The 20,546-nt window shown below is 30.4% G+C and overlaps 3 protein-coding genes across 3 annotated transcripts; 1 reads left to right on the top strand and 2 right to left on the bottom strand.

Moving 5' to 3' along the window:
- Window positions 1–369: 369 nt before the first annotated feature.
- LOC130806596 (uncharacterized) lies at window positions 370–4,650 on the bottom strand. The gene is made up of 4 exons (XM_057671735.1): window positions 4,318–4,650; window positions 3,940–4,111; window positions 2,311–2,475; window positions 370–1,780 (listed from the first exon to the last, which is right to left on the bottom strand). Exons 1-4 carry the CDS (start codon window positions 4,503–4,505, stop codon window positions 788–790), a joined length of 1,518 nt encoding a protein of 505 aa, XP_057527718.1. The 5' UTR covers window positions 4,506–4,650; the 3' UTR covers window positions 370–787.
- A 2,416-nt stretch (window positions 4,651–7,066) lies between these two features.
- Window positions 7,067–11,973, top strand: LOC130805960 (protein ENDOSPERM DEFECTIVE 1-like). Its single transcript, XM_057670823.1, has 6 exons — window positions 7,067–8,316; window positions 9,645–9,764; window positions 10,330–10,446; window positions 10,537–10,626; window positions 11,230–11,337; window positions 11,428–11,973. Exons 1-6 carry the CDS (start codon window positions 7,447–7,449, stop codon window positions 11,506–11,508), a joined length of 1,386 nt encoding a protein of 461 aa, XP_057526806.1. The 5' UTR covers window positions 7,067–7,446; the 3' UTR covers window positions 11,509–11,973.
- A 1,309-nt stretch (window positions 11,974–13,282) lies between these two features.
- On the bottom strand, window positions 13,283–18,473 carry LOC130805961 (uncharacterized). Its single transcript, XM_057670824.1, has 3 exons — window positions 18,046–18,473; window positions 15,963–16,051; window positions 13,283–13,704 (listed from the first exon to the last, which is right to left on the bottom strand). Exons 1-3 carry the CDS (start codon window positions 18,440–18,442, stop codon window positions 13,648–13,650), a joined length of 543 nt encoding a protein of 180 aa, XP_057526807.1. The 5' UTR covers window positions 18,443–18,473; the 3' UTR covers window positions 13,283–13,647.
- Window positions 18,474–20,546: the final 2,073 nt, after the last annotated feature.

Here is a 20,546-nt window from a genome sequence, read left to right as displayed (position 1 = left end):
TAAAAGATTATTTTTTAACTTTTTTAGAAAACCTTAAGATAGTTTTTGGCTAGTAAAAGTGAGAATTTTGAGAGTTTTCATTGAGACTTAAGATATGACTCTCGGGTTTGTTATATTTGATTATTAAAAGATTAAACTCTCAATCTTAAATATCTAATTGATAAATAGCGTCAAAGTCAACATGGATACAAATAAGACTTTAATTGTTGCATTATTGTAATAAAATTGTCTAGCAGGTAACTATCAAGGAGTATTCAAGTAACCAAAATTTATTTGATTTTTTTGTTGATAAAAAAGGTCCAAATTCAGATGTTATTCAAGCTTTAAATCTCATCTATAAAATTGAGTAGGATTAGGAAACAATGCAAGAGTATTCAAGCTTAAAGAGCAGCCAAATAATCAACTATTACAAGAGTGTAGAAACTAGATGTTAATTTTACATTGTAATTGGAGTACTATAATCTGTCATTTCACCTTCATAAAAGTTTATACCAGGTGGGAAAATAAGCATTCATATCTTGTAAAACAAAAGGTCATTAGAAGTACCATCCCTGTTATCAATATGCTTTAAAAAGACAACATAAATAGATAAACAAATACCATGATAAGAGAATTATATTGAACAGATAGCTGAACGGAAACGAACTTGTCACAGTCGCCAAATACAACAGCCGACCATCTCTGTCAAGCCGTCAATTAAAACTTCTAAGTTGAAGGACTGGCTTCTGTAATTGGATGGAGTTGGCCTCAGTGAAGAAAACCGGTACTCCGGTGGTTACAATGTCCTTCACCTCCGGAAAGCATTGCCGTCGTCAGCTGTCCTTCCCTGAAGAAAATGGGTACGGCGACGAACGCTTTCCTCGATTGTTGAGCTTCCTCCTTTCTCGGTACCATACACACTCTTCTGCACAGAATACAGAAATGACTTGCCCCGAGAATTACCTGCTTGGCTAGCTTCTCGTGCATCATCCTCATCAGCTTTCTTCAACCGTTTCCATCGTTGCTCTTCATGTACCTCAGCATCCATTAGCATCTCTCTCAATCTAGCAGCCCTTTCTTCTTCAGAAAGTTGAGGAGCCCTACCTCGATGCTTGTGCAAATCACTCCTAGGCGGCAGAGCACTAAACTTTGTGTCACTGGATTGATGAGACCTGCCATTATCGATTTCCTTGTCAGATTTTCCATTACGATGGTTGGAGCGATGATACTCCTCACGCTTGGATTGCTCATATCCTCTCTGGCATTGCTCATCATCCATTCTTCTATCTGATTTTTGTCTTACAGGACTGTCGTACTCTTTGTGCTTGGATTTCTCATAACTTCTCTGGGATCGCTCACCATCTTTTCTTCTGTCTGAGTTTTGTTTTACAGGGCTACCATAGTCCTCGTGCTTGGATTTCTCATATCCCCTCTGAGTTCGCTCAACATCGTTTTTGTCTGATTTTTGTCTTACGGAGCCATCGTGCTGCTGCTTCTCACAATCAAACTCCCTGTGAGGATGTCTGTGATGTCTAGTTCTGTCTTTGGAATCCTCGACAGAATCTAGATGTTCCTTCTTTTTGTACTTTGTCTTCCTTTTCCTTTCTCTCTCTTCACTGCTATCACTATCATCAGAATTGCTCTCTCTGTTTTTATGCTTTACTTTTCTTTTTCTTTTTCTATTGTCATGGCCATCACTTTCTGAGTCAGAGTAATGTTTGGAAGATCTCTTTTTATCTTTAGATTTTACCTTTCGACGCTCCCCATCATGAGATTCATCCTTATTCTTCTCTGATTTTGCCTAAAACAAGAGGTTTGCATGTCAGGAACTAGGAAGTTGTAAAGAAGTATTTATATGTATTGTAAACAATCAAATTTTCAAAAAAAAAAAAAAATCAAACACATCTACAGGTATATTAGGCCAAGAAGCTAGCTGATCCTCACTAATGACGCAAATTAGATTTAAAAAAAAAATTCTACAAACACGTAAACAAGTTGAACAGAGCCCAGGGGGCAGGGTGATCCTGCCTCCAGATAACAATAACCTAAATTGAGCTCACAGATAATGATACCACTTGTTTCTATTATTGTTAAAATAATCATAATCTCACTATCTCAGTATTAATCTCGATGTGTTACTGGCCACTAAACTATTGGACACATAACTATGTAACTATGTTCTTGAATCCGTAAATGCAAACTAATATAGGATAGGAAAAACTTCACCAAGAACATGCAGGCTTGAGAAGCTAGCAACCACATGGACACAAATGTTACATGTAACTGTCAAAGTACAAAGAAAGAGCAAAAAAAGAGAAGTGAAAAACTTACTAATTTACGAATCATAGCCATCTTTACAGGATTGTTCTTTATACGAGCCAAGGCTTCTTGCTCCCTTTGACGGATCATTAGAAGTGGATCTGTATGAAGCTTCCTCCAAGCATCGTTTGCAGATTGTGGTTTATCTTCAAATAAAGCTCCAGGGGCATCGGATTGCTGCAATTTTAAATGTTGTATTAAAAAAGTTTGATCAGAAACACCAGCATAGTTCAACAGAAGTGCAACGGGAAAAGGAGCTAGAAAGGCAACAATTAAATGTTAAGACAGCACCTAGACAGTTTGAGAGAAAAACTATGCACAATTAAAACTATCATGAAAAGAAATCAATAGTCAAACATCTGATGTGGTAAGTGGCAACTACTGGGAAGTTTCAAGTTTCAGCATAACACTCACCACAAAATAAATGAATGAAGCAAGTAAATGTAACAGAAAACTAACAGAAAGAATCACTTCTAAACAAGTGAAAAAAAGGCATAAGATCCAGTAGATAAAAACAGTCCACACTCTACACATGATGAAGCAATGTATTGAAAGAATGAAAATTTTCACATACTTACGAAAACCTCTATGTTCCTAGAATCCATTCAACTAGACTGACAACATAACCAAAAGAATGCAACAGCAGCACGGAATCCAGAAATACCAAATTCATAAGTTGAGTAGTTGACACCTAAATACATTTGAAAATTTTATTTTATAGGATAAACGGCAAGACAATTTAACTTTAAGTTCATCCTCGGCATCTTTGTAAAACACCATTAAATGAAAATTCCCATCCCTACAAACCTTACAATAGATACTACTTTCCCATTTCCCAAAACTCTGATGATGGCTTAATCAAATGCACATAAAAGTATAAAACTTCAGAACCTCACCAAATTTAGTATTATCATCGTTCGAACATACTCCAAATATGAATAGCATCTCAATAGTGCAAATTGTAAACTAACCAATGTTTGAATGTCCACCCCTCTCCTTACCTTCACCATGTCATCAATTATCAAAGTGTTTTGACAACTAAGATTGTATCATAATATTCAAACCAGGGACGGTAACACTTATTAAGCAGGTCAAACTCAGACCAGAACTCAGTGCATTGTGTAATCAATTCAAATCTTACAGTAATACGGTGCTCAAACAAACCACTAACAATAACAATATTCACACCAGAAAGTCTCAATGCCGCACCAAGAAACAAAAGCAAGTACTTTTTTAGCTCAATTATGCACACTCCAAACTTTCTCACTACATGTGTAACTCATACCACACAACTAAACCATATTTAATGGGTTCTCGTTATCTGCCACTATTTTGTTCAACCCCAAACCCGATTCACTGAATGCAGATATTTATTTCCTCCATTTTCTTAAACGGCACCATTTCTCCTCTTCATATAAAATTTTCGGGAGAAAAGTTCCCTTGTCAATTGAAAGTTTGCAACCTAGTACAACAGCATCTATACAACTACAGTAATAATCAATCAGCTTTGACACTTCTTCACTTCAAATGTATTAATTGAACATATAATGAACTGATAGTATACAGAATACAATGGAAAATAAAACCCTAAATTCATGCAACCTCAAACTAATAAACCACAATAAGCATGAAAGAACTAACCTTCGATGATGAGGGTTCAGATGCGGATGCTGATGCTGAAGCCAACACAGAAGCCGATGCTGATGCCGAATTTTCCGCAGTAGGAAAAGTTTCAAGTGCTTTAAAACCTTCAGAACTAGTTTTTCCAACTGCTAATCCAGAATCATACAAAAATTCCAATCTTTCCTGCCTCCTAACAACAATGAGAATAACAAAATGATCAAAAGGATTTGGTAAATTATAGTCATTAAAATTGAGCAATCAATTCAAATTAAATTTGTATAATGATTTCGCAAATCGGAAATCAGCAGAATCATAAGAAATCTAACCCTAACCCTAATTATCAACATAAACAAATACATCAAAAAATTGTAATATTTAAAATGATTTGGTAATTACGGTGCGATTCCAGCTTGTTCTTGCAGAAGGCGGAATTCATCGCGCTCACGTTCTTCATGAATCTGTTTGCGAAGCTCCTCTAACTTTCTTTGTTCAGCTTCATGTTTCTGCTCAGCTTTCCAAACGTTCTCAATGTTACGCAGACTTCCAGTATGCCATCCTTTCTTGTTCAGAAACTTTAACCCCATTGTTGCTGCTCAATTTCTTGATTTTTGAAACTCGATCTTTCTCTTCCTACTCTTGTTTTTTAAGAGTCGGGAGAAACAAGGAAAGGACGGACTAGGGGTTAGCGAGGGGGTGAACGAAGTGGAGACTCCGGACTTAGATGGATTCAAAACAAATTAGTAAGTAAATTATCTCATATTTTCCGGACAACCTTATTTGGGTTGACCCGATATTAAAATTGATTAACAATTACTTAAAAATCAACATGAACATAATAACTAATTTTGAATCAATCTAAAATATTTGACTTTAAATCGACCGAGTAACCTGAATGAACATCTGTAACTCCGCCACTTTATTTTGGTTGCGAAATGAATTTAAGAGCGCCTGTTTAGCAAATGGTTGTTAGTTGGTATTGTTGGTTGAAATAATGGGTTGGTTTGACCTGCTGAAAGAATTAGTTGATAAGTCAATCATTTCAACTAATTATTTAAGCTACTTGTTAACCAGATATTTGATAAAACTTTTGTTAATCGTGGGTAATTTGTTAGAAAAAAAAAGTAGACTAAAAGTCAAAAATCAATTAACAAAACTACTTAGCTTAAAAGTCATTTATTCAACAATTTTTAATTATTTGATCAATTAAAAAAATTAATAAAAAATAAAAGCTAATTGTCAAATACCAACTAAGACTAAGAGTACATTTGTTAGTTGTTAGCTTGTTGCCTGTTGCCTTCGTTTTAATTGGAGTAAGGGCGAAAATCTCCTACAATGAATTTTTTTTTAATGATTTTATTATAATAATATTGTTAGCATTTATAGTAAGTATTTACGACGTGTCCAATTGGTATTTTTACTAGTTTTAAATTACAAAATTAAGTTTTAATTAATACTTTAATTAGCTTCGTAATCAACAAAAAAAATTTCTCTCTTATTATATTTAATTTAAGTGTTTATTGATATGAAAAATTGAACATTAATATAAATTTTAAATTTAACTTGTAGATTAGAAGTTATAATCATAATCATAATCATAGCTAATACTATAAGATTTAAAAGATATATCAATCATTCGTTTGAAGATTAGCATGTGTCAAAAAGTTGTATTTATAATTTTTTTTTCATTGACGCAACCTCAAAATACCATTAGTTTAATGTCAATTAGCGTTTGATAGAGGATCTTACTCAAATATTTCTATTCAAATCAATCATATTAGGTTTTATAGTTTGTCTTTAAACTAAAAGTTCTTAATACAAATTTATCTTAATTAACCTTAATTTGGATTAAACTAATTCTTTTTAGTAACTTGAATTTGATATCCCTTACTCCAAATATTAACTATAACTAGCATATGGCAATAATCAATTCAAGTAGTGAATGATTCTACCTCAACAATCCAAGATGATCATGATATCCTATTTTCGACTTTTGGTAATATTTCCTCCCCTTACTCTATGCTCATGTAGACATATTTATAAAAATAACGATCAAAAAATAACCATAATGCTTTTCAAATATATTCATACATAGACTGATTTCAATTTTATTCACATCATTTTAGTTAATCCATCACTGTTATAAATAAAGATAATTTTCGGGATTTTAGGGGAGTACAAACTCCTTTTTTGGAGTACTCACTCTCGTAAGATTAGAAACTAGAAGTGGAGATTGAACAACAGGAGAGCGCACTACCCCTACTCCAAGGGCTTCTCATGGCTCCTCAGTTATTATCGTTTTTTATTTATTGTCCATTTTATCTATTTGATCATTATGTAGCGTTCTAATTCATATTATGTGCTTTGTAGCAATCTTTTCTTTGATTCTCCCCGTTAATTAAGATGAGTAATATGCATATTATTTTTTAATTTATTACTCTTAATATTTGAGATTCATGAGTTAGAAATTCATGACTATTGTTGGAGAAGCTCTATAAATCGAGCTTTCTTGCTCATTTTTACGCACACCTAGATTTTTCTCATATCTCATTTCTTCCGATGAACGAAATACACTCTATAAATGATGATGATGTTCACGTCTCATTTCTTATTTCTAATCTTAAACACATTGTTTTATTCGACTAAACTATCAAGTGATTACTCTAACCATTCTAAGTGCATACAAGAATTAGGGACATGGTTATACCAAGTACATTGTAGTTACTCACGGCATACATTTATAGGCAATGACTCATTTTCGAAGCACTAAAAGGCAAAATTTATCTTTGAATCTTTCTCTATTATTTGATTTTATTTATTTTGTGTAATTTTTCTATTTCGTTTATCTTTTGCTTTTGCTCAAGATTGTATTTTATTTTCACCATATTATTTATTGAACTTACGGTCCGTTTGATTAGTGATACTACATGGTGATAATAAAAATAATTTATAGTGTAAAATTTTATCAAAGTTTCATGTCATTCTCATGGTAATGAAATTTTGATCACAAAACAGTTTTTTTGTTTACAAATTTCTATTGCCACTTAATACTGCCTTTTCCAATAATAATGCATTGAACGGAATTTTATTAAGAAAACGACATAACTGAAGTTGGATAAGCATGACCATCAAGGTAGTCAAAAAAATTTTCAACTAAAATCACACTAATTTTCATTTTTATTACCACCGTTTATTAGCATCTAACATACAAACAAACATTTGTAAGACAATAGTCACTTCGTTTTGTGTCACACATCTTCACTTTGCACCAACACAAACAAAAACAATATTTTCCCCAACAAATCGAAGATAATAAATCCCCTCTTTTCGCTATTATTTTTTTTAAGAGAGATCCGTTGTACATCTTCCAACGGCTAGTTTTCTCCACTTCATCAATTCTCCCTTCAACTTTCACACTCTTTCTCCTTTGATTCCTCTTTCACCTTCAACAATTTCAAACCCCAAAACGGCAAAACCGCCCCCAATTTCTAGGGTTTTCAGTTCAATACACTTCAATCCACTCAAAAAATGAGTCCAACAATGGCGTCAGAAAATCCAAAGCCCGAAATTCCAACTCCAATGCCAACAAATCCTCCAAATTCTCGACGATCTCGACCTAGGGTTCGTGAAGTAAGCTCGAGGTTTATGTCACCTGTAGCAAAACCTCCTTCAACAATTCCATCAACACCTTCGGAATCTCACATTTCTCGGAATCACTCTCTCCGACGATCAAATACCGACTACCGGCCACCCCAATCGCGTTATGCTGATGAAAATCAACCCGATCGTATCAATCGGAACTCCGTTAGTCCTGTTCGAACCACATCGAAGCCTCGAGCTGCTGTGAAATTGTTTAAAGAAGGTTCAAGAACTGATACTCCGGTTCCAGTGGGTACGGTCCAGAGATTGGTTCGTAATCGGAGTTGGGATACAGCTGCTGCGAAATTGTTACAATCTGGTGGAATTGTGGCGAATGAGATTGATCGTGATATTGATGATGGTACGAATTCTGTTGATAGTGATTGTGAATCGGTGAAATCCGAACAGGTTAATCATTTTATTAATGGTAATAATTATAATAATAATAATAATGGTGGGAGAGGTTCGACGCCATGTTCAAAATCAATGGAGTTCTCTTTTTCGGCACATGAAGTGCCACAGACGGTTAAAGGTGGTCAGATGAATAAGGTGGCGCGTAGTCTTAATCTTCCTCCGATGCCTCCAACGATTGGGGGATGTTCGAGGGTGGAAGGAAAGAAAGTGGGGTTGAAGAAGGTTGGTTCGTGTCAGCAAGATGATGTTCATAGGTTTAAGTTGTTTCATAATCGTTATCTGCAATGGAGGTTTGCTAATGCCAAGGCTGAAGCTTGTTTGAAATCGCAGAAAATGCATAGTGAGGTTAGTTTTTAGTTATTTTTTTAATGAATTTTTGAAAGTAATTGTGTGAAAATTTCTTCATTTAAGTATGTAAGTGTTGTGTTAGTGGCATTTTTTTTTTGTGTGATGATTTTTCATGGTGAAATGAATTAGTTTTTAGTGATTTTAAGCTCGATAATGATCACTTCTGTAAATTTTGACAAGCTTGATTCTTTATGAATTTCAATTGTGGATGATCGAGTTTGAAGTATGATTGATGATTAAAGTAGCTTTTTGAATGATGTAACTAGTGGTGTATTTGTAGGCTATTGGTTAGTGATGATTTTTCCTGGTGAAATATTTAAGTGTTAGTACTTCCATATCTTTTGCAAACAAGGGGAATTCAAGCCTGAGTCATTTGAATAAAAACCTTATTAATGTTGAATTGTGTAACATATAACATTGAAGATTTTCGTAGCCTAGTTGGTTCATCATACATACATATGGGTCATTTGATTGAAAATTCTTATTAATATTGCATTGTGTAGCATATATCACATAAGATTGATTGCCGAGTTGGTTCAATACACTTACACATATGTTAGTGTTCAATGCACCCTATGCTTGTATCTTGTATTCACATTTGTTTGCAAAGGTAGAATTTAAGCATTAAGTGTTTTGCGGAGGTTTGAGAAAGTGGGAAATGAAATTTGAAAATTTTTACGAGCCACTAGATTAATGTTGTCGTGAGTTGGAGAATAACAACAAATGTCCTCCACATGGACTCTTCTCTACTTATTATCATCTCAATTTGTAAGTCTAACCCCTTCATATCCTTTTCCATTCTTGTCCTCTAAGTCATCTTTGGTCTTCCTTGCCCTCTTTTTAAGTCTCTCGAGCATCATCCTTACGGGTTCGCTATTACCTATTTTTGCACATGCTCAAACCATCTTAAGCAGTTCTCCTTTTATCTTTTCCTCGGTATTTGAGTTGGAGAAGTCTGATGAATTATGAAGTATGAGAATAGCTGGGATGTGTAATGGATAAATATAGAGGGTATAAGAATCAAAGAATAAATTATCTCCTACTTGGGATTAGGGATAGTGAGATGGAAAGAGAAGAATATGAATATTTATTCCGAGCACATATGCTGCATTTCCATTTTCCATATATGATGGAGCCATGGAGGTGTCATATAAGCATTAAACAATTTGTTTAGTCTCTGTGATCTCAGTTCTGTATTTTTAGTCCCTCTTCAATTACTCATATGAAACTACATTCTAGTCTCTATATGTAATTAAAGTTTGTAAATGCATGTGTGCTCTATTTTATTCTCATTATTTGTTTTAACTATTTTTTGTGCATTGCAGAAGCAGTTGTATTCATTGGTAGTAAAGATATCAGAATTGCTGGATTCTGTTAAAAGCAAACGTGTTGAACTTGCACTTTTGAAAGAAGCAAAAGCTCTGTCTGCGGTTCTTGATACGCAGGTGAGACTACTATTCCTACATGTTGATATATGCTTCTATGCATTAGTCTCTCAACTTATGTTATGGATGGATGGGGGCAGTATAGAGGACTTAGGCTTGACAATTGAATGGGACTGTATATATTTGTAATGAATTGTGGTGGCAAATGTGGTGATCGGAGAGTGCGATTTTTGCTTAGCTTAGGACAAAGGGGAGAAATAGCGACCCTTTGTTAGTAACTTAGTGTTGTTTTGTTCTTTCATGGGGAAAAGTCAATTAATTGGTTAGGGATGGAAATTGAAATTGCTAAGGAGTTTGAGATTTCTGGAAAAGTCAATTCATTGGTTAGCGACTCTTTGTTAGTAACAAGATGGAGAATCAAGGAGTCATTTCCCTTCTCTTTTTGGGATCATGCGATACTAAATAGTCCGTAAATTACAGGATTGAATATACTTTTATGAGTTGCAGTCCTTTTATGAAAATAGATGTTCTATTGTTATATGTCTATGATTGCTTTGGGCTTTTGTACTTGGTATAAATTAATTATTTTTCGATGTTCTCAAAATTTTCTGGTTAATGCTCTCAGATGCCTCGCTTGGACGAATGGTCTTCATTAGAGGAGGCTTACTCTTCTTCGTTGCTGGAATTAACTCAAGGTTTGCAAAATATATCATCTCGACTTCCACTCATAGGCAATGTAAAGGTAAGATATTTTCCATCTGCTTTACTCTATACCCCCTTTTGATGTACTCCACGTTCGTTTTCTACAATGTACAATCTGTCATCTTCACAGGCTGACGTAAAAGAGATAAATGAAGCAATGAATTCAGCTTTGAAGGTGGCCGAAAGCATCGGCTTGCAGGTCCAAGAATTTATGCCCAAGGTGAAGTCTTGTTTCCATTAACACTAAGTTTTGACAGGAGGAAACAAAGGGAAAGGAAGGGGAGGGAAATGGAGGGATTGCACATCCCTCATTTGGATACCAATAGGGGAAGGGAGGGACACGCAGGGAAGGGAATCGGAAGAACTAACACCTTCAAAATTTTAATAAAATAAATTCTTCGAACATAGGAAAGATTTGGAAGAAATACATGCCAATCTCTTCTCCCTGCCCCTCCCCTTCCTTTCCTTCCAAAAATGTTATTTAAACATAGTGTAAGGGTTATTATCTAGTTTATGATAAAGATAATTCAATATTGATTCCTATTACACTAGTGTACTCCACTCCAAGATTTGAACAACTTATAGTCTTGTGTTATTCAGATTCTTCCTTTCACCTCAACCTATACTCATGACAATTTTTTTTGACTATTTGATTATTTTGACATGAAGTAGTAAGTCCTAGTAACATAGCTTATAGAGTAATACACACGTTACTTTCAGAATTCACGCAACACCCCCAGGGATAAGTCAGTAGCCAGAATGAAACGCCGAATAAACAGATTGATCTCGATGCTTAACTGAGATTTGGTGGCAATCTATACAGGCCGAGCAAGTGGATGTTTTAGTTTCTGATTTAGCAAGAGTACACAACGGAGAAATTACACTTGTTCATGAGTGCGGTGATTTATTGTACAAGACACATACTTCACAGGTTATAACGAAATTACCCCCTTTCTTTCTTCATGTTGCTGCTTTAACAATCAGACATTAGGCCGTACTGATTTTTCGATTCACTTTGCAGATAGAGGAGTGCAGCCTAAGAGGGCAGCTAATGCAATTCCAGAAATGCAGTTTTAACCGATCACAAGAAGTTCAAACCTAACATGTTTTGCTTCACTCACACGCCAAATGTTTTGGTCAGTTCGATTAGTTGGCCTATCGATTGCATCTCAAGCCAAAACTGGAGTATGAGAGGTCAGGACGCGCCTTTTGTTCCCAACTGTATGTAACCATTCTTTCGTATTCTTTCGCTGCATCATGCCAAGAGAGCTTTTTTTGGAAGGGCGTCAAGCGATAGAATATGTGCAGTTTCAGAATAGTTGTACCAAATCTTGTACAGTGTATGCAATCATGTGATACCTCTAGAAAAATGAAGGTATGAATGAATAATGCCCTTGTGCCTTTCGCTTACATTCTCTCTATTAACTGAGACTGAACATTATGGTTGGGAATTTACCTTAGCCCCAAAGTGAATATGGGGCATTTGATTTTTCTATAATGAAATCTTGTTCCTTGAAGTAATAAACTATGAGAGTGGTTCCAAGTACTAGTAAAACGTATTGCCGTATTCTTTAGACTTTTGCCCCGTACGTATTTGTTGGAGAAACCAATTTTAAGTGATATTTATATAGGTTACGCGTAGTTGCGTGTTATTGAAATTCTCATCAATAATTTTGAGTTTAAATTGACTAAGTATATGTTTTGTCTAACTTAATAACTTGACTAAGTAAATAATCCATATGGTTATAATATAATACATTATAAATGATGAATAGATATATGAATGAGCGATAAAAGGATATGTATATAAACAGTAACTTAAAGATAGCACTCTTGAACTGTGATGAGTTATAGTGCATGAACATTGAAAGAGTTTTTGCTATAAATACTCCCAATCTGGATGAATAAAAGTATAAATCAATTTCAAATCTATTTAAAGATATTTTATTTATTATTTTCTTAATATATTTTAAATTCTAATCCCAAAACTTATTTCATATCTTTAATTTTAAAAAGTTATTTTAATTAAATAGGAATATATCTCTAAAAGTATTTATTTTTAGAAGATAGATACAATAGAGAGAATGGACACAAAATATAAAGGATTCTAATAATCATGGACCCAAATTCAGATTATCTAAGTTTCTAATCATACTTAAAAGTAATTACTAGTAATTAGTTTCATATTGTTAGTTAGCGTTTGGAATATTTGATATATGAAAAAAAAATTTAAAAGAAGATTTTTCATTGATATAAAAGTAGTTAAAATATCTATACGGAATTATATTAAATTCATCTCGATGTATAATATTAAATTCATCTCGATGTATAATATTTTTTTTAAAAAGTGAAAATTTTATTTATGCAATAACATACCACAAATTCTTGTGAGAGACAGTCTTTTTGAGAGACCATCTCTAATTGGCTCGGTCTATTATATATTTTTTAAAATATTAAAATTAGGCATTAAGAATACGGTAAGTAAGCATTAAGGATAATGTGAGTAGGTATTAAAGATACGATAAATAGACATTAATCTTTAATAGGCTGGACTTGAGATATGTCTCTTAAAGAGATGGTCTCTCAAGAGACTAGCTGATCATCACTAATTCTTAAATGAGACGGTCTTACAGTGAGACCATCTTTATTGGGCTGACCCAATATACATTTTTTGTCTTAAAATGATCACTTTATAAAGTGATCACTTATAATTTTAATATATTAATCACTTTTTATAGTCTTGGAGTAATTACTGATTTACTCATAATCTTAAAACGATTACTTATGATATTAAGTAATCAATTGAAGAAATGGACTATTATATGGATCCGTCTTATGGTGATACGGTCTCATGCAAGACAAGAGCTGATACATCATTTGTCAGCACAGTAAAAAAAACATATATGTTATGTAGGATAATTAGATTGTTTTTATTGGCTTTGGTTGATTTTTAGTTGTTCAAACAATTCAAAGAGTTTCGTTGAGGTTTGGTTTTGGTTTTTTGACCTAGTTTTCTTTAATAAAAGTCAACAACTAACAAATTATTATTATTATCAAACATCTTTTTAAAAGTCGGCTTAAAGAACTGATTTATCAGCCAATACTTTCTGTTGGCTTGACGAGCCAACAACTTTAACCAACTCTTTCAACCAACAATCGTTTGCCAAACAAATTCATTTTCGGATAAAGAGGTCAAAGAAGCAACATCATTGGGCATTCCGGTAGGTTGTGGATTTTCACATCACTTGTGGTTTAATTCACCCTTATCACTTGCTTTGTTCTCTAAGTGTGGGACCACCTGTGGAATACCATACATGTTATTTTGTCATATATATTACTTTATTTATTCTCTTATGAAGTATTATTATTAATAGTGACATGACATATTATAATAAAAAAATAAGTAAATTTTTTATATTGGTGATTTGAGATTTAGTTTAATTTCATATAGGTGTAAGTTTAAATTTTTGTGAAAATATTTTTATTAGCAAAAAATAATATTTAATAATTAATATTTTTATTTTTTTCTTATGTTAAATATTGGTTTCATACTCAAATTTTTTAACCTTTTTTCTTCTAAAATTAAAATGAATTACATGTTATTTTCTATTTTGTTTTAATTTTATTTATTTATTATTAAGAAATCTAATAAATTTAACATAACGTTCTTCCCGTTTACTTTTTGCACAATTTTTAATTTTTAAGAAATCTAACAAATGTAAATTTTTAATTTTTAACATAATGTTCTTCCCGTTTACTTTTTGCACAATTTGCAAAGTAAATTTTAAGCCTTAATATCTTCAAATACGCACCATAAAAAATTATAAAAAATATATAATAAAAGGAGTATATATTAAAAATCTAACGAGATCTCATATGAATATATTTTATCATCTATATATATCTTAAAAATCTTAATCAAATTTCCCATTCTAAAGTAGAATATTCTAAACGGAAAGAACATTAAGAAATGGAAGGAGTAACTAAATCTGTTAGATTTCTTAATAATAAATAATAAACTTAAAACAAAGTATATATTAAACGTCAATATTTAGTTATTATATCAATTAAACATAAAATAAAATAAAATGTCATTCATTTTAATTTTACAAGATAAAAGTTTAAAAATTTTGAGTATGAAACCCATATTTAACATAAGAAAAAACAAAAATATTAATTATTAAGTATTATTTTGGCTAATAAAAATATTTTCACAAAGTTTGAAATTAGAGATCACTTCTTTGTAATTATGAAAATCTCAGGACGCTTATGTGAAATTAAACTAAACTTCAGACCACCTATGTGAAATTTACTCTAAACAAATATTCTTATCAGTAAGAACCTAAAAAAAAAAAAGAAATGCTTGCAACTTGCTACATTATATAACGAAAATTAAAAAAAAATAACGAAGATATAAATTATAAATCTTCATTATCATTAGCTAATTCATAACATACAATTTCAACTAATTAAATACTAGTATTTAACGGTTTAACCACTCCGCTATTAAATTATACTAAATTGATTAACTATCAATTAATTATTTTACCAAATATTAACATTATGAAGCTCTATAGATTAGCTTCCATATAGTGCAACCGATAAAAACAAATAAACACAAGGATTGAATATTATATATGTCCACACATTAAGATCATTGTTGTAAAGGGCCCCCACTTTTTTTAAAAAAAAGATCATTATCACTTCAAAATGGGTCCTACTTTAATCCTATAAATATCTTTCCCGTTATCCACATCATTTTCTATATATTTTAAAACTAGATAGAAAAAACGTTAATTTTAGAAATTACTCTTAACTTATGTTTACAATAATATCTTTAAATTTACCTTATTATAATAGTTTGACAAAAAACTTTTAAAGGATGTAAGAAGGTCCAGAAATTAGAGTATATTATTTGTTGATTGTAGAAAAAAAAATAGCAATGGGAAATACCAACAAAATATTTGTTGATGTTTAAATATACGTAAAATAATTATACCTGCATTATTTTATGTTGTCATGTAGAGTTAACTTCAAATTATTTTTGAGAGTCAAACTTATCTCAGTTGAAGATTAAGTATCTTTTTAAGAAATATTTTGATTCGATTCTACCTAATCTACCTCTTTCGTCAACCTATTTTGTAATTAAAAATAAAATTGCAATTAATTTTAAATAAAAATAAGGCGTTGCTAATATTTTGTTATAATCTGATCAATTTAAAATTATCTATTAATTATTTAGTTAAGTTACTGAATTTTAATTCAACTTAACTTTAATAACAAATTTATATTTACAAAATTTCAGTTTTTAAAGGCAAATCAAGTACTTAATTATCTATTAATTTTTGTAATAAGAGTTCGATTTTCATTACAAAAGGATTAATTATCTTTTCTTTCTTCTCGGTAGTGATATTATAATATATCCTCAAAAAAAAAAATATTTAAATAATAAAATAGTATCAATAAATATACATTTTTGTTAATTTTTTTATGATTCTCATAATACTTCTATATTAAATGATTCCATAATAGGGATAAATAGAAAATGAAACAAACCTGATCATGTGATATTTTATGAGGACGAATCACTAGCCTTTCTTTTTGGCTGTTGCTACTCCCTCTAACTCGATCCGACCAATTTTGAGCTGCATTCAACAAAAGCATGAAGATATTATTATAACTCATCCCAAATTTCATTCATTTTATCGACATTTTTTCTTTAATTATATAAAAAGTCAAGATTATCATACTACAAATATCTACAAATTAAAGCATCTTCTATGTCGATCACTTTTGAGGATCAAAGACGACCCATTCCACTATATGTTCTATCCGTTCACCCATTTCACATACATATATTGAATCTAAAAGGTAATATAATTTATAAAATATTTAATTTTTGTACGTTTATATATATATATATATATATATAATTATATATAAATATATAAATATCTTAATTTACAATGAGAATATGTGTTTTAATGAATTCTTTTTATAAATTTGGTATAGATTATGAATGAATGTGACAAATACACGGAATTAATGTCTGTTTGTTTATATTTCCACTAATAATTAATTTGTATAATATTTTTTAAAAAAGTGAACATAGTGCAATTGAAAATACACAAAATTATTAGTATTAATTAGATCCCTTTTTGTTTAATAATATAGTGCACAACTAAAAAATAATTGATAGTACCCTTATGTCCCATTGATTAGCTACAAGCCTACAATGAGTAATTTTTTTTTATTGATTGTTATTTATCAAATAAGACAAAATATGTTAATGAAAGAATTACAGAAAATAATATTAAAAAGGAAATATGAAACAAAAGAGAACATAAGTATCGTCATTATATCCCGCTCATATATAAATCCGTAGAAAATATATATATATATATATATATATATATATATATATATATATATATATATATATATATATATATATAAATTAGAACTATACTCTAAATAAAATGAAGTTAAAAAAATAAATTATCTTAATGGTACATCAACATGGAATAAATGGGATCAAGTATGCAGAAAGAAAAAAAAAATTATTTGGTCGGAAAGGACCTAAAGTCTATTAATAATTCCTATGACAGATATTTAATTCTTTAAATTAATAAAAATACTAATTTAATTTTCTTTCTCTCTTGAATGAAAAGAATTATCCATAATTCTAAATCAATATTTATTTCAAAATCAAAATATCTTAGCCGTGGAATTGCCATAAATAGCCTAGCCGTGCAAGAATGAAAAATTAGTGTAATTTTGGTAGAAAAATCTCTTTGTCATCTTGATGGTCATGCTTGTTTAACTTCAATCATTTCATTTTCTTCATAAAATTAATTTTAATGCATTACCATTGGGAGAGGTGGTACTAGGTGGTAATGAAAATTTGTAAACAAAATTTTTTTTGAGATCAAAGCTTCATTACCATAGGAATAATATGAAACTTTTGATGAAACTTTATACTATAAATCATTCTCATTACTACTATTTAATACGACTAACCAAACGGACTGTAAATGTGATTATGGTCATGAAATTAAAAACCACAAATCATCATATCTACATTTTTTATATAATCATATACCAAATTCTTTTCATATATCATTTTTTCTTTGTCTAGTTTGTACTTTTATTTATATATTTTTTTAGATTTATTTGTTAATTATTGTTTAGGGTCAACTTTATGATTGATATAAGATGTAGGTTTGCGGGTACCTATAAAAAGCAACTTTTTTGAGGATTTTTCTAGAGTCGAAGAACTCTTTGCCATCTTTTTTATAGGTATATATTAACGACTTAACGTCCTTCGTTACTTCTCAAATCCTACTCATATTTCTTATTAGAGGGATAATAGTCTGAGTATGATAGATGATACACTAAATGCGTTATTTTTTATAACACATGATATTCACATTTATCTTTTTATTTTTAACATCAACAATATTTAACATCATTATGGTTAAGCAAAATATATTTTATGATAAATATAAAATAAATATAATTTATCATAAATATATATATATATATATATGAAAATTAATATTCAAATCAATTGGATATATTAAAAGAAAATTATAATAATAATTAAATTAAAAGTAAATAGTATAATTGAAAAAATTACCTGAATCAAGAGTAGACTCAGAAATATCAGGGACAAAACGGTCAAGCCTGGAATTTGTATGGTGTACAATATTATGATTGTTTCTAGTGTTTTGGTTGATGTTCTTCAACATATTGCGCACAAATCTTTTTTCCATTACTCTCAAGAAATCCGAATGCCTTTGGTTTGTCCATTTCATCAAATCACCATTATTACTATTATTGTTATTGCTACTACTGCTGCTACTACTATTATTATATTTATCATCGTCCTTTTCGTCGTTACATTTTGAAAATATTTTCAGATAGTCCATCTCGCGCCGGAAAATGATTTTCCGGTGAATGATAAGTGAAGTTGATGATATTTTAAAAAGTGTTTTTTTTTTCTTTGGTAATATTCTTTCTCTCTCTAATAACATAAGAAAATGATATGATGAATTGAATTTGGGGGTATAGTAATAATATTTATAAAGGGTGGAAGTATTTTTTAGTAGCACTTTTTTTTTTTTTTTTTTTTTTTTTTTTTTTTTTATATATGGTGGAACTTAGATGTTATGGGATTAGAAGCTAAGGATGAGGATATGAGATGAGAAAGTGTCAAAACTTATGGAAAAGAGTCATATTAATATCTAGATAAATAAATAGTAAATGGAGTATATCATAACTATGATCAAATTAATTATAAGCATCAATAATATTTAAATTAGGGTAACTAAGACTAATTGTACTCGAAAAATAAAATATAGATAGAGAGATTTTTTGAGAAAAGAACAAATAAAATTGTCTAAAATGGAAAATGAGAATATCAAATAGAAGTAAAGTTTTTTTTGCTTGTTTAAGAGATTAAATAATGCAGTAATCAAGAATTAAATCAGATTTTGTCAAATTAGAATTTGCAAGGTTTAATTTTTGTTGATTCACGTTTCAGTTACGGATCAAATGGAGTGATGTTCTATATTGAATCAATACCAAATCAAGATGAAATCAGTTTTGAATCAAACTTAGTTCGGGTTTATGTTGCATTAAGTCAATAGTAAGGTTTAAGTCCAAGTATTCTTCCAATTAAATCAAGTTCGATTAAACTCCGAATCGAATTATTTAATTTGAAGATATTAATAAAATTTATTCCAAATAATATGATATGTAGTAAATTCGAGAAATGTCAAACTTATTCTTATCACACATGTATATAAATTTTTTTGATATGGACACGGGTATAATTTTAGAGGCCAAAAAGAAAAAAAAAAAAAAATTGAGCCCACCATGCACCTAGCCAATGCCAAATTTTCGTTTAGTAGTGAATTTGGCCTCGTAACTCTTTTATTTTACAATATAGATTTTCTTTATTTTCCCTTAATTCAAAAAAATTAATATTTTCTAATTTCATTGTTATTGTCATATTTGATTTTATTATTCATCATTTATTTTTAAATTGTATTTTATTTTAAAATTTATAACTTAAAATTAATATAATCAAGTCAAATCTTTTTTTTTTACTTCGTTGCTATGTAAATTTTAATTATTAACATTAACTTTAATTTAATTTTTATAATTTTTGATCATAAATAATTTAAAATATTTAGAATTGTTAATGCAAATTCCATATGAGACATTATTAATGGAGTAGAACCTTTTCATTACTAAACAAAAGAAAATTTTAATATGGCAATTAACAAAAAATTAATGGGGGACATCGGACATGAATATTGAATGAGGGCCTAATATAAGTCTTTTAAGACAACATAATTCGTGAGTTAAAATAATTTATGAGTTAGATCAATTTTTTGTTAAAAAGTTTGAATAGCTACTAGCTAGCCTATTACTTTTGAATAACTAGATGTCAAAGTGTTGATCCTAAAAGATTGAGTTTGACTATAATGAAAACACCTTTAATGAAAAATATAAGCCAAAACCTACTCATGGAAGTGTTACTGCCACATCTATTTCTAATAAAATAAATGTAAGGTTTAACGACTAAGAAATAACTTAATAACTTTAAATCCAACAAAGGGTCTTACAACATAAGAAAAATATCTATGTCCATATAAAATTAAAACAACTTAAGGTAAAATTTAAACTGAATACGACTCTAATAAAAGCTATGTTTCTAGGTGATCCTCACGCAATCAATAACCTGCAACATAAGAATGCAAGAAAAACAAGGAAAAAACTCCCAAAATCAGGAAATTGAGTAATTCTAACTCCATCCCATAAAACGATTAAGTTTGAAAATGATTTAAGAAAATAAAATATAATCAAATTGAAATAATTTTAGAAAATAATATATAGCTGAGTTTAAAAAAAACAATTTGTGAAAACAATATATATAATATCACATAAACCAATCTATTAATTTGATACTTAATAATGACAAACACATAATCAAATTTTAATTTGAGGGAACGAGAACGCCAATAGGCCGAGGCTTTACCCCTATACCTACTTCATCAAGAGGTCGTCACCCCAATTAATTCAAGGCCAGCAGAGTAGTCTCAGGGAACCCTAATGTGCATACCCCTTCTA

Source organism: Amaranthus tricolor, chromosome 2 (assembly GCF_026212465.1).
Source record: "Amaranthus tricolor cultivar Red isolate AtriRed21 chromosome 2, ASM2621246v1, whole genome shotgun sequence".
Classification (NCBI taxonomy): Eukaryota; Viridiplantae; Streptophyta; class Magnoliopsida; order Caryophyllales; family Amaranthaceae; genus Amaranthus; species Amaranthus tricolor.
Note: the sequence above shows the minus strand (reverse complement) of the source record. Positions and strands in the feature narration are given on the sequence as shown.

Coding starts and splice junctions, on each gene's coding strand:
- LOC130806596 (XM_057671735.1), bottom strand. CDS start 4,505: ATGGGGTTAAAGTTTCTGAACAAGAAAGGATGGCATACTGGAAGTCTG. Junction 2,476..3,939: donor CTGAACCCTCATCATCGAAG/GTTAGTTCTTTC, acceptor TTAAAATTGCAG/CAATCCGATGCCCCTGGAGC. Junction 1,781..2,310: donor TGGCTATGATTCGTAAATTA/GTAAGTTTTTCA, acceptor CTCTTGTTTTAG/GCAAAATCAGAGAAGAATAA.
- LOC130805960 (XM_057670823.1), top strand. CDS start 7,447: ATGAGTCCAACAATGGCGTCAGAAAATCCAAAGCCCGAAATTCCAACT. Junction 10,447..10,536: donor CACTCATAGGCAATGTAAAG/GTAAGATATTTT, acceptor TCATCTTCACAG/GCTGACGTAAAAGAGATAAA. Junction 10,627..11,229: donor TCCAAGAATTTATGCCCAAG/GTGAAGTCTTGT, acceptor CAATCTATACAG/GCCGAGCAAGTGGATGTTTT.
- LOC130805961 (XM_057670824.1), bottom strand. CDS start 18,442: ATGTTATTAGAGAGAGAAAGAATATTACCAAAGAAAAAAAAAACACTT. Junction 16,052..18,045: donor TGAGTCTACTCTTGATTCAG/GTAATTTTTTCA, acceptor TGTTGAATGCAG/CTCAAAATTGGTCGGATCGA. Junction 13,705..15,962: donor ATAAAATATCACATGATCAG/GTTTGTTTCATT, acceptor GGTATTCCACAG/GTGGTCCCACACTTAGAGAA.